This window comes from Rhinolophus hipposideros, assembly GCF_964194185.1.
Source record: "Rhinolophus hipposideros genome assembly, chromosome: 4".
Taxonomy (NCBI): Eukaryota; Metazoa; Chordata; class Mammalia; order Chiroptera; family Rhinolophidae; genus Rhinolophus; species Rhinolophus hipposideros.
This window is the reverse complement of record NC_138050.1, coordinates 103,497,459-103,511,627: the sequence shown is the minus strand read 5'-3', so window position 1 is coordinate 103,511,627 and position 14,169 is coordinate 103,497,459. Positions and strand designations below refer to the sequence as shown.

Below are 14,169 nucleotides of genomic sequence, written 5' to 3'. Positions count from 1 at the left end.
AGTTCTAATAGTTTTTTTTGATGGAATCTTTAGGGTTCTCTTTGTATACTATCATGTCATGTGCAAATAATGACAGTTTTACTTATTCCTTTCCAGTTCGGATGCCTTTATTTCTTTCTGTTGCCTGATGCGGTGACTGGGACATCCAATGCTGTGTTGAGTAAAAGTGGTGACAGTGGATGTCCCTGTCCTGTTGCTGATCTTAAAGAAAAGGCATTTCAGATTTTCATCATCGCATATGTTAGCTGGGGGTTTGTCATATATGGCCTTTATTATGTAGAAGTGCGTTCCCTCTATTTCCACTTTGCTGAGAGTTTTTATCATAATGTTGTATGTTGGATTGTGTCAAATGCTTTTTCTGCATCTATTGAGGTGGTCATACGATTTTTATCCTTCATTTTGTTTATGTGGCATATCACATTAATTGATTTTTGGATATTGAACCAACTTTACATCCCAGGAATAAATCTCATTTGATCATGGTATATGATCTTTTCAATGTATTGCTGATTTTATTAGTTTCAGGTGTACAAAACAATGTGATAGTTAGACATTTTACATTCCTCACGAAGAGATAACCCACCAGCCCCCCAATCTACTATCCTTCTGACATTGTATACAGTGGTTACAATTCCACTGAGTGTATTCCTTATGCTGTACTTCACATCCCTGCTTCTTCTGCTGTGGTGTTGGAACACTTTACACGCTCACCACATAGTTCACCAAGCAGTGTGCACGTGACACCGACATTAGCAGAACAAGCATATGACGCATTCTTAAAACAGCAAAATGGAAAGTTTTCATTCCAAGATTAAAATGCGTATACATTTTTTTGGCACCGTGAGTGTGTGTGTGTGTGTGTGTGTGTGTGTTTGTGTGTTTGACATTCAATATCATTGAGCTTCAGCCTCAGGGGTACAGCTCAGTGGTCAGACATCTGTACAGTCCATGAAGTGGTCTCCCTAATTAGACAAGTGCCCATCTGACACCTTACAAAATCTTCACATTATTGATTATATTCCCCAAAATGTCTTTTATATCCCAGTGGTAATATTGTGACTACTAATTTGCACTTTCTAATCCCGTTACCTTCTTCCTCACCTCCCTCCCATCTAGCAACCATCAGTTTTTTTTCCCTGATATCTTTGAGTCTATTTCTGTTTTGTTTGTTCGTTTATTCTGTTCTTTAGATTCCACATATAAGTGAGATCATATAGTATTTGTCTTTCTCTGTCTGACTTATTTCACTTAGCATAATGTTCTCTAGGTCCATCCATGTTGTTGCAAATGGTAAGATTTCGTTCTTCTTTATGGCCGACTAATACTCCATTGTATAAATGTACCACAGTTTCTTTATCCAGTTGTGTACTGATGGGCATTTCGGTTGTTTCCATGTCTTGGCTATTGTGAATAGCACTGCAATAAACATAGGGATGCATGTATTTTTCCAAATTAATGTTTTGGATAGATGCCTAGGAGTGGAATTACTGGATCATAGGGTAGTTCCATTTTCAGATTTTTGAGATACCTCCATACTGTTTTCCATATTGGCTGCACCAATCTGCAATCCCACCAACAGTGCACTAGCGTTCCCTTTCCTCCACATCCGCGTCAGCATTTGTTGTTTGTTGATTTATTGATGACAGCCATTTTGACTGGGGTGAGGTGGTTTCTCATTGTGGTTTTTATTTGCATTTCTCTGATGGTTAGTGAGGTTGAGCATTTTTTCATATGTCTGTTGGCCATCTCTATGTCCTTTTTAAAGAAATGTCTCTTCATGTCCTCTGCCCATTTTTTAACTGGGTTGTTTGGGTTTTTTTGGTGTTGAATTGTATGTGTTTTTTAATTAATGTACTGCTGATTTTGATTGCTAATATTTTGTTTAGGATTTTTGTATCTGTGTCCATCACAGGGATATTGGCCTGTAAATTTCTTTTTCTGTAGTGTCTTTGTCTGGTTTTGGTATCAAGGTAATGCTGGCATCGTAAAACAAGTTTGAGAGAATTCCCCCTACTTCAATCTTTTGAAATAGTTTGATAAGGATAGGTATTAATTCTTCTTTGAATGTTTGGTAAAATTTACCTGCAAAGCCACCTGTCTCAGGACTTTTGTTTGTTAGGCTTTTTTTGATTACTGATTCCATGTTTGTTAGTAGTTATTGGTCTGTTCAGATTTTATGTTTCTTCCTGATTCATCTTTGGAAGATTGTATATTTCCGGGAATTTATCCATTTTTTTCTAGGTTGTCCAATTTGTTGGCGTATAATTGTTCATAGTAATCCTTTGTGTTTCTGTGGTATCAGTTATCACTTCTCCTCTATCATTTCTGACTTTCTTTATTTGGGCTCTCTCTTTTTTTTTTTTTAAGATTTTTATTGGGGAAGGGGAACAGGTCTTTATTGGGGAACAGTGTGTACTCCCAGGACTTTTCTTTTTCCAAGTCAAGTTGTTGTCCTTTCAATCTTAGTTGTGGAGGGCGCAGCTCAGCTCCAGGTCCAGTTGCTGTTGCTAGTTGTAAGGGGCACAGCCCACCATCCCTTGCGGGAGTCAAACCAGCATCATTGTGGTTGAGAGGATGCGCTCCAACCAACTGAGCCATCTGGGAGCTCAGCGTCAGCTCAGCTCAAGTTGCCGTGTTCAATCTTAGTTGCAGGGGGGAGCTGCCCACCATCCCTTGCGGGACTCGAGGAATTGAACTGGCAAATTTGTGGTTGAGAGCCCACTGGCCCATGTGGGAATCACCGGCAGCCTTCGGAGTTAGGAGCATGGAGCTCTAACCACCTAAGCCACTGGGCTGGCCCCAATATTTTGTCAGCCTCCCCGTCGGGAGGGCCCTCTCTTTTTTTCTTGATGAATCTGGTTAAAGGTTTATCAATTTTTTTAATCTTTTTTTATCTTTTCAAAGAACCAGCTCTTGGTTTCAGATATATTCTTTTTTTTTTTTAATAGACTCTGCTTTGTTTATTTCCACTCTGATCTTTATTATTTCCTTCCTTCTACTTGCTTTGGGCTTTACTTGTTCTTCTTTTTTTTTTTTTTTAGTTCCTTTGGGTGTAAGGTTAGGTTGATGTAAGGTTAGATTATTTGAGATTTTTCTTGTTTCTTGAGGTAGGCCTGTATTGCTATAATTTTCTTGCTTTGTCTGTATCCCATAGATTCTGGGTCACTGGGTTTTCATTTTCATTTGTCTTAAGGTATCTTTTGGTTTCTTCCTTGATCTTCTTGTTAACCCATTCATTGGTTAGCACCATATTATTTAGCCTCCACATGTTTGTGCATTTCAGTTTTTTTCTTGTAATTAATTTCCAGTTTCATACCATCATAATTGGAGAAGACTCTTGATATGACTTTAGTCTTAAGTTTATTGAGACTTGTATGGCCTCACATGTGGTGTATCCTGGAAAATGTCCCATGTGCACTTGAAAAGAATGTATATGCTGCTGCTTTTAGGTGAAATGTCCTAAAAATATCAATTAAGTCCATCCAGTCTAATATGTCATTTAAGGCCACTCTTTCCTTGATTTCTGAGTGGATGATCTATCCATTTATGTCAATCGGATGTTAAAGTCCCTATTATGACTGTTACTGTCAATCAGTCTCTTTGTGTCCCTCAATATTTGCTATATATACTTAGATGCTCCTACATTGGGTGTGTAGATACAGTGGGTGGCAAAAAACAATGTATACACATTTTAAGAAAGGAAAAAACGGTATTAAAATTGTAATACTCAATATATTGCAATACTCAACTTCTGCAATGACAAGAGGTGCTCAAAGTGGTTCCCATCAGTGTCCAGACACTTCTGATTACGGCGAACACTGTTTGGTAGACTTCTGTGGCGGGCGTGTAAACGGTTCCAGCACCGCAGCAGAAGAATCAGGACATGTCGCTGTGTGAGGCCTCCCAGATCTTCCCCTGTGCACGTCACACACGGCACCGTGCGTCTCAGACTTATCACGAGTGCGTGCAGTTGTTAGGCGTGTTGGAGGTTCTGTTGCATATTCACGTCTCCATTGTTGTAGTTCCACAACGTTCTCAAATTTCAAACACCACTTCAAAATGGTCTTGCGCTCCTCGAATGACAACTGTGTTTCCGCCATTTTCTTTGACTGTCATGCCTGTCGAGTGGTGACGCTGGCATTCATTTGATTACCGCCATCTTTTGAGTGAATTCATACTACATATTGCTACCTTAATTCAATTCAGCTTTGAAAAGTAATACATAGATAACATCTCTTACAATGTGCATACAGTTTTTTTGACACCCCCTGGTATTTATAAGAGTTATATCCTCTTGTTGGATTGATCCTTTTGTAAATGCCTTTGTCTCTTGTGTACAGCCCCTGTTTTGAAGTTTATTTTGTTTGGTATAAGTATTGCTACCCCAGGTTTTTAGGGGTTGTTTTATTGCCATTTGCGTGAAATATCTTTTTCCATCCCTTTACTTGTAGTCACACAGCAAACTCTTAACAGAGGTTAGCTCTGGGCGTGAGAACTGTAGCATTTGGATGCTTTGGTCTTCTGGAAACAAAAATCTCAACAGAAAGTAGTTTAAAGATTTTTTTTCCTGACGTAGAAAGGACAAAGGAGGACACTTCCTGGTTTAGTCAGTCCAGTGACTTAGAAACATTATCTAGGATTCAGGCCTCTCCATCTTCACACTTGGCATTTTCAGCGTGTCCCATGCCCTCATTAATTCCATGTATCCTGCGTCAAAGTGACAGAGTCCAGCACATCAGAGAGGTGTTTTTGCTTACTCATCTGTTTATAGGAGCGAGGAAAACCTGCTCCCAGCAGACTTATCCTGAGGTCCCATTGGCCAGGACTGGGGCCAGCTCATACTTGACTCCATCCTTGACAAGGGAAATGAGATCACCGTGATTACCTTGGACCGATCTTAATCCTCCCCATAGCCTGGGACACATGGCCCTCCAGCGGGTAACACCCAAAAGAGACCGTGCTCTGCCCTTAAGGAAGACAAGACAGAATGGATTTGAGTAACAAACAGCTGTCTGCAGCATAGGACAGTTCACGTTTTACTTAGACCCTTCTGTGTGGTCTTAGTTATCAATTACTTTTATAAGTAACTTTTCAAACGTGTGATTATACCCACTTTAATAACATTCTTGGTCCCCTGCTTCATGCACCGTGGTCTAGTGACTCATGATTGTCGGGCTTTTTGCAGCTCCACTCACCATTTAGCCTGAGCAGACCTCTTCTGCTTCAGTGTCTTCATCTGCAGATTAATTAAACGAATAACCTTTTTCCCCTGGAGTCACGTAAACATGTGTTACACATTCTCAAGTAAAATACTGGACGGAATCGGTAGAGTGAGGGGGGCCGCGCCTGCATCTGTGAGCCCCGATGAAGTGCTGGGTGACTGTGGAGGTGACAGCAAAAGCCCCTCCACCTGAGGAGCAGCGTTCAGCGCCCTGGGCATCAGGGCTGGTGGCAGCGAGTGGGAACTCGCTTTGTGAGAACAAAGTTAGCACAAGTAGAACTGTTTTTGGCGTGGCTGGCACGCTGCTGCCACTGAGCCCAGGCAGGTGGGAGCTGTTCATTTATGTAAAATCCAAAGCTAGGGTGAGAAAAGAGAGTTAATTCCGCAGCCATATTTAAGTGTATTTAGTCAATTCCAGTAACATTGGAGCTTTTTCTTTTTTTTTTTTTTCCGTAAGATCCTCGTTTCTTAGTAACGACAGAAGCATGAACGCCTAGTGGGAGAACAACCCATTCTCTGTTTTTGTCAGCGCTGTGGACGTGCACCATGTCCCGTCGCCCTCCCCCCCTCTGGTTCCCTCCACTGCCACCCACCTGCTCACACTCCCCTGAGAAGCACCCTTTGATGTCTTTCCCCACAGACCTCCCATCTAAACCCCTGATTAGCCCGAGCCTCTGCTCTCAGATGTTCAGCTCTATCCTGGGGGGCGATAAGCCGGTCCTAACACTCAAAATGGGGATGGCAGAGGGATCTTGCCTTTAAGAAGCAGTCTTCACTAATCTCTCGTGAGTGGCACGTGTGTTATAATGACTGGGCCTTCCCCTCTGTCCCATGGGGGAGCCAGACGACCACAACGTTATCGGAACAAAAAGGAACACAGTGGAACCTCCCCATGCTGAGACATCCCCCACTGGCCAGACTGTCGCCATCGCCATCCCCCGGCCTCACTGAACGCCCTGGGCACACACCCCTCCCCAGCCTGCTGCCCGGCGCGGCCTAGGAACCGCTCTGCCTGCCGGGTCCTCCTGGGCCCGTAATGGTGGCGCTGCGTTTGGATGGCTTCCCAGCCCTGTCACTCACGGCCACTCGCTGCCACCAGCCCTGACGCTGCTCCTCAGGGGCAGGGGCTTTTGCCGTCGCCTCCACAGTCACCCAGCACTTCATCGGGGCTCACAGACGCAGGCTGACGTTCAGTAGTTTGCTTGAGAACGTGTACCGAGTCACAGGCCCAACCGTGGTTTTGCCTATACATTCTTTGCGTGGGATTTTGCACACAGGTTGCTTCAGAACATGTCAATTTTCATGTCGTTATGTGCTCTGGGCCCTCGGAATTTCAATCGTATCTGAGCACGTGCAGCCTTGCCATTCAGTCTGTTCTTTTCCAGAGAAGGAAGCAAGCCTCACAGCCGACCTGCACTAGATCCAGACGTGGTTCAGCGCCTAACCCTCCCTCTGTTCTCGCCCCACAGCTCTGCCGTCTGGAGCGCCGCTTGTCTGCGGGGAGGTACCAGGGGACTCTGTTTGCCGACCAGCCGGTGATGTTTATCTCCCCAGCCAGCGACCCCCCCAGAGCCAAGCTGTGTGAGCTGGTCCGCCTGTGCGGGGGTCGGGTCACGCACATTCCTCGCCAGGCCAGCGTCTTCATCGGGCCCTCCCGAGGGAAGAAGAAGGCGACACTCAAGTACCTGTCAGAAAGGTGGATATTAGGTAGGAATCTGCACAGCACAGCCGAGGGTCGTGTCGGGGACAAGGGCATGTCGCGAGGGCACCTGGGCACTGCTGTAGCCACAGGGCATCCCCTTAGAGCCACTGTTCTGTGAGAGCACAGGATTGTCCTGGGGGAACTCTTGCCCACGCCCCTCCCTGGGGCCCTGGGGTGGACCTCTCAGCGTCCAGGCCTCTGCCTTCACAGAATCCTGCTGTTATCCCTCACCAGCTGACGAAGATATGCCTGCTTTTTGCTGTAAGCCAAAGTACACAGTTCACGGGACAAGGATATCCTCTTAGACCAGTCTACCCAGAGCTGCCCCAGACCTTAAGGTGACAGGCCTGTGCACCTCTGTTTCCCAGGCCCTCTGTCCCCAGGGGCCTGTACCTCTCCTTATCCCCCGTCTGTCGCCTACTCACTGTGCAAGGAGCTGTGGCTTTCCTAACGTGAATGTAAGTGCGTGCCTGGCCATTCAGCACAGAGCCGTGTCAACCACATGGCGAGTTTCTGGAGGAGACGAGGTGGTCCGAGATAAGCCCTGATTTCCAGGGGATGTGGCATCAGTGGGCTCCGCCTGTCACACGGGCTCTGGGCGACATGCAGGGGCCCCCAAGAGGAGTGAGCTCAGGGACCACGAGGCAGGATCTGCGGATGGGTGGCGTTGGTGCTATCACTGAGTTGCTTGGTGGAAGGACCTTGGGGACAAACTGTCCTCCTTCCTGCTCTGAGTTTTGATGGCTGTGCTGGTTGCGGGGGTTGCCATGACAAAGTACGAGAGGCGCAAGTCCAGTGGCCGCAGGCGGAGGCCTCTCTCCTTGGCTTACAGATGGCCTTCTTGTCCCTCCGTCCTCCGGTGCTGTTCTTCTGTGTGCGGCTGTGTCCCACCCGCCTCTTCTTCAGAAGACATGTTGGATTACCTGCGTCCCACCTTCATTGCCTCAGTTTACATAATCAGCTTTCTAAAGGCCCTATTTCAAAATACAGTCACGTTCAGAGGTCCTGGGTGTTAGGACAGGCAGGCAGGAGCTCTCGGTTCACGCACAAACAGTGAATTACTCCTTTCCACACTTGGGGCCAAGATCCTTCCCTCCCTTCCTGAGGCTTGAGGAGTGTGTGCTCTCTCCCTCCCTGCCACCCCTCTCTCCTCCTCTGTTTCCTTTTCAGTCTCCCTCTTGTTTGCTTCCCCTTGTCTCTACATTTCAAATTTCTGGCTTTTCTCACCCCTTCCTAAACATTATCCTTTAACAAATTATATGCATATGTAGCTACAGGCATTGTATGACTGACTATCTTTTAAGTGATTGAAGGTTATCCTATGATATATTTTAAAAGTATGGCGATAAAAAGTAACTTTTACTATCTGATGCAGAGTCACTTGTCTTTTGCCTGGAAACTAAAAAAAAAAAAAAAGCAAAAACAAAAAACTGTGATTTTAGCTACAGTCCAACAAAAGCCAAAAGGCTGTTTACTCTTTTCTAAATGCCAAGACTATAACCTTCAAAACATCCTATGTTCCGAAACAGAGGTTTTTGTTTCATTCTTTAGAAAAATTCATGTATCAAAATGACACTAACTGGATACCAGAATTGTGCTTTGGAGAGAAAGTCTCCTTCAGCTAGCGGAACTGTGCACAGAACTGATATCAGCAGGCCACATCAACAGCACGTCGTTCCGAATTTGGGCACAGCGTGCTGTGCAGAGGGCCGAGCTGGGTTTGCTCTCGTGTTGTTTCCAGGTTGGGGAGCTCTCGGCCCCTTCCTGTTGCTGTGCGTTTTGTACACAGATGGTGCAGTCGGCTCCCTGCCTGGTTCCTCTGGTTGTTTTGCCCTCGGCTCTCTTCCTGGTGGGTTTTAGGAGCCCAGGCTTTCATTTTCACAAGGCCCTTTGGAATGCTTTGAGTTTCAGAGCTGGAGCTATGGACCCAAGCCTCGGTTCCTTTCCTTTCCCATAATCCATGTCCTGTTTCTGATTTGTCATTGATTACACCATCTGTGTGTGCCCTCGGCAGCTTCCGGGCATTGTGTGTCCTGCAGCCCTTGGCTCTCAGTTGGAGAGAGCCTCGTCATTAGATGAGCCCCCTGCCTGGGCAGCCATGGTCCCGTCTGCACTGGGTCCTCTGCCGCCTGCTCACTTGGGGCTTAGAGCCTGTATTGTTCAAGCATTTATTGGTTTATACTCATCTCTCTCTGCATTGAGTTAAACATAATAGCTCCAGCTCTGTGAAAATAGAGGTTTCATGTTTCCGTATGCTCACATGCACGGACCTACAGGACACACTGTCAGAGAATGGTGTGTCGTCCCCACCAGGCCCTGCCGCTTGCTGCTTCTCCGGAGGTAATTCCCCGACTCTTCTGGACCTCATTTACTCCATCCGTAAACAGTGAGAATGCAGTGACCAAAGGAGGGGACGCAAGAGAGCGCAGAATGTCGTCCATTCCAGTGGGCACTACCCATATCCACTGGTGACAGAATAATCCACTGACACTCAGAGTGGCTGTCCCCACCTTTTGACAAAGCATAGGTTGTCTTTTGAAGACCTTTCTCCTTCCCGTTAGCTTCCGTTACAATCACTTCTAGAGAATATTTTATTCTCAAAATGTTGGGAAATTCATTTTAGGAATAAAGCCATTCCTGAAACCATGTGAAAGCACCAATTTAAGAGAAGAGTTACTTCGTGACAAATTATGAAAAGCAATACTCAAAATCTATAAGTAAAATATGTTCTACCTGGAATGTCAGCTGCTGTGTGAGGCAGATTCACTCAGACTTAGAGTAGTTTAGACAAAGTTGTTAAAAGTCTTAAAAGTAGTTTATCCTGTCCACTTTCAGATTTGTACTTCACCTTCCACAGTAAAGATACCACGTTTTCCAGCACCTTCATATGTATTCCTATGTTTTATGGGGTCTCTGTGTTTGCAGACGTAATCAAGTCACCAGGGAGGCAGCAGCAGCAGTGTCCCTTTAGCTGTTGGAGACCTCTGAGAAGTTGTGTTGTGTTTTATTTTTGCTGAGGTAAAAACATGGACACCACCAAAAAAAATGTATGACCTCCAACATCTTAGCACTCTAATCCGTCAGGCCTTTTTTCCCTTCATTATATGTTAGAAAACAATGACCCAACATTTATGAATGTTTTAAAAACTAGTAAATGATTATTCTAGTTTTTAGCATGTCTTCTAACCTTCAGCTCCTTCTTTGGGAGAACCATAGCTCTGGGGTGACCATCTAGCACCCCACCAGCTTGCCCCCCTGGCTGCCGCCCCTGTTGCCGGCACAGTGTGGTGTGGATGTATGAAATCTCCACACAGTTCAGTATGTGACGTTTAAGCCACGTTTTCCTCATGTGCTCCGTGCAGAATCTCCTACATGCCAGCTGCCATATCTCCAGGCTGTTGGAGCCATCATGATTGTATTCCCTCTGGAGTCCCCAGAGTCTGTTTTCCCTGAAATACCAGTACACTTAGGCCAAGATTCTCGATGAATCATTTGACCAGAAGGAGAAATGGGGATTTTTGAAAGAAAAACACTTATAGGCCCCTGAATATGCATGAAAATAAACAGGAAAACAAAAATTAAATTCCCGGCACCAGGATGTGAGATGTTACCTTTACCTGATACTGGTAATACATAGTATATTTGAAAGCATTTTCCAGTAACTTTGTTTCCCCCAGCACACCCACTGGAATATCTGGAATATAATTCCCATTTTGCATATCAGGAAACTGCACCCTGGGGTCTGCAGTAACGTGGCTGCCCGGGGGCGGGGGCTGTGGGCCCCCCACGTTCATCATGCCGTGACTTTCTGTCCTGTAATCATTTCTGTTCACTCTCCTGTCCCTGGTTGGCGTTATCACGGAGGTTGGTTTGGCCTTTCTCAGAAGACAGATTTCCAGTCTCGGGCGCCCTTTCATTGTCTGGGCTCTGTTCAAGTGATAAGACATACATTTTATGCTATTGTGGGAACAGAGTGTAATATTCTCAACATCGTTGCCAAAAAACTTGAGCCTCAGCCTGATTTCCTTGTAACTTATAAAAAGCATTTGGTTTGAATGTCTCCCCATGTCGATGTTTTCAGGAAAAGATTACTGATAGCACGGGGCCTTTTCCGTGCTCGCGTAGATTATTAGATCATTGTTTCCCTGGGTGGCTGGCCTCAGAACTAGGAGAGAAAATTCACGCTCTTCAACGAGGAAGTTTGTTACAGCAGGGCCACTCGGGGGCCGCGGACCCAAAGGTCTCGCGATTAAACAGATAACGTCAGGTTCTCCAAGTTGGCTCTGTTCTCATTTTCCTCGCACACATAAGGAACCAGTCACAGCGCGGTGAGCCGTTGGCCGGGGATGGGAAGTGGGAGGAAAGGAAAAGAGGGAGGCAGGGCTGTGGCCACCCTCCTGAGAACACCCTCATTCCACTCTCATCGGAGGCTGCCGAGCCTTTTCCCCCCGGGAGCCCGGGAGCTCGGCAGCACTCAGTGACTGGGGTGTGAAGGTGCCGTTTCAGACAGTGCGATGAATTGTTCTGTTCTGAGCTGTTGTCAAAACAGATGAATTCTACCAGGATAGCAATGAGGACTAAAACTGATTCGTGGGATTTTATAATTGCAACGTCTCGTGTGTTTAGGTCTTTTTAAAAATACATCATTGGTGTTGATTTTCTTTTAAATTAACTGCTGGCTGCTAGAACAGGTGTTTTTTGTTGTCGCGGTTCTTTTTTGTTTTTTAGCACTAGCCTTGGAAAGATATGGAAAGAGTGTGCTCAGAAAGTGGATTTCTAAGCTTTCCCTATATTGTACTCATGAGCCCTCGATGGTTATCGTTGAAATTTCCTAACCTGTCTCTCTTGGCTCCCCGTTGTTAACTGTACATCAACTGAACTGCCGTCACCAGGTATAAACATTACCGACAGTGTAAAGGTTAGAAAGCATTTTGCAGGCAAGCAAACTGGAAAATAGAAGACCCTTCTATTTTCTGTGTACCGACCAGCCGATGCATGGTCCTCAAGCGTCACTTAAAAAATAAAAACTAGCATACAACAATCAGCTGCAATTCAGCTCAGAGTGAGGGATAATGTAAACGCGTTAGTATTTTATGTCTGTCACCAGAAATGTAGTCATCAGTGGGGGTAATCAGACTGGCCCCTTGGATGCCGGGCTAGCATTTGCTTCTGCCAGGTTCACAAGACTGCCTCGGGTGGGGGTGAGCGTTTAACAGCAGCCCCGTCTCCCAGGGCCTGGGGGTTCGCAGACAGAAGAGACTCTTCAGAGCTCAGCCTCCTAATGGGACCCTGCCAGCAGTTTTAGGCTGGCCTTGCTATTGACCTAGTATGTCAATGCTATGAGTTATGCCTAAGATTTTCCTGTGTCTGTGGAGTATGTTGAACTTTACTTCTTTTGTTGTTGTAGTATGTTAGGCAGTTAATATTGGACATCATAGAGCTAAAAGGACAGAGCTTGTGTGGTGGACAGAATTGTGTCCCTTTCCCCCGCTCCTCACCACCCCCCCCCCCGGAATTCATATGTCAAAGCCCCGATACCCAGGACACTTGAGACGGGCTCTTTAAAGAGGAGATTAGGGATATGTGGTATCACTAAGGGCAGGGCCCTAATCCAGTAGGACTACTGGTGTCCTTCTAAGAAGAGGAAGTGACACCAGGACAGTGCACAGAGGAAAGGCCATATGCGGATGCAGGGAGAGGGCGACTGTCTGCAAGCCGAGGAGAGAGGCCTCACCAGAAACCAACCCTGACGACACTTTGATCTCAGGCTTCCAGCCTCCAGTCCTGTGAGAAAATACAGCTGTTTCTTAAGCCCCCCTGTCTGTGGTATTCTGAGGAAACTGAGGGAACTGAATTTACTGACCAGAGCCACATGGTGAATTAAACACCCAGAGTTCCTCGCCACTGGATTCTTAGTTCAGAATCCTGCTCTGTAGAAAAGAAGCACTTATGCCACTCTGCGAGAGCGGGACTTCATTTGGGCATCCTCTAACTGGAGTGGTTCTCAAGCTGCGCTCCACAGAAACTCATGTCCCAAGTGGACCAGACTGAAGGGTCGTACCTCGAAGGAAAGTAACAAGCAGACTTTCCTAACTTGCAGGAGGACAAAATGGTAGTTGGATTACATAAACATTTTATTTCCTTAATCAGTTTTTCTTAAACTTTGGCACTTGAAGATGAATGAATATATAACAATACAGTAATCCTGAAGAACATAGGAGGAAAGAAACAATAAAGATAGTATCAAATATTAACAAAATTGAAGGGAAAAGGAGACTTTTTGAGAGGAAAAAAGGAGTTCTTTGGAGGGAAAAGAATTTCTAGTCAAAATCCTAACAATACTGAAAAAAGAGGAAGAAAAAAGGGTCCAGTGAACAACGCTAAGAATAAAATTGGGGCTACAACTACAGATACAATAAAGATATTTAAAAACCATAAGACAGGATGATGAATTAACATTTTACCAATAAATATGAAAGTAGGGAAGGTGGATAATTTCCAGAAAAATATTACCAAAATTGACTCAAGCAATAGACAATCTAAACAATTTCAACCATTTAAAAAGTTGAATTGTAATCAAAAGTATGCTTGTCACCATCCATCAAAAGACACCTGCACAGAGTGACATCAGCAAATTGGCAGACTAGGAAGCTGCAAGCTGTCATCTCCCACAGAGACATAAAAAAAAAATCAAACAAAAGTTGTCCGAACCAACTTTGTAGGAGCCTGGAAAACGCCAACCAAAAGTTTACACCAGCCAGACAAATGGCCAGTCAAGCAAAGCCATGTTCACGGCTGTAGAAAAGTTTTGTGTATTGACCCACACTTGATTGTCTTGGTTTCCAGTTTTCCTCCTTGAACACAGACCTTAGTTGTTCTTATCTGCCTGGGAGATGCTGGAAAGACTGATCCTCTCATCTCTGACTGGAATAACTTGGAACACATGCAGGGAAAAGGTGGGCACTGGTCTTAAAGCCACAAGGTAGGTAACATAAGTAAAATTAGATGAATTGGACTACAGCAAAATGTACAACTTCCATGCATCCAAGGACACAATCAGCCAAGTGAAAAAGCAACCTATGGAATGGGAGAAAAGCTTTGTAAATCATAGGGCTTAGTATCTGAAAAATATAAAGAACTCCTACAACTCAACAACAACAAAAATACCTGATTGGAAAATGGGCACAGGACTTCACATGTTTCCAAAGAAGACATACAATTGACCCACAGCACAAGAAAAGATGTT

The 14,169-nt window shown here is 45.1% G+C and overlaps 1 protein-coding gene across 1 annotated transcript in view; it reads left to right on the top strand.

Annotated features, from left to right (window-relative positions):
• The window catches only part of MCPH1 (microcephalin 1), a 172,922-nt gene that overhangs the window by 152,478 nt on the left and 6,275 nt on the right, over positions 1-14,169 (top strand). Inside the window, exon 6 of the mRNA XM_081046992.1 lies at positions 6,691-6,928. Within this exon, the coding sequence (XP_080903118.1) occupies positions 6,691-6,928 (238 nt within the window). The remainder of the gene's footprint in view (positions 1-6,690; positions 6,929-14,169) is intronic.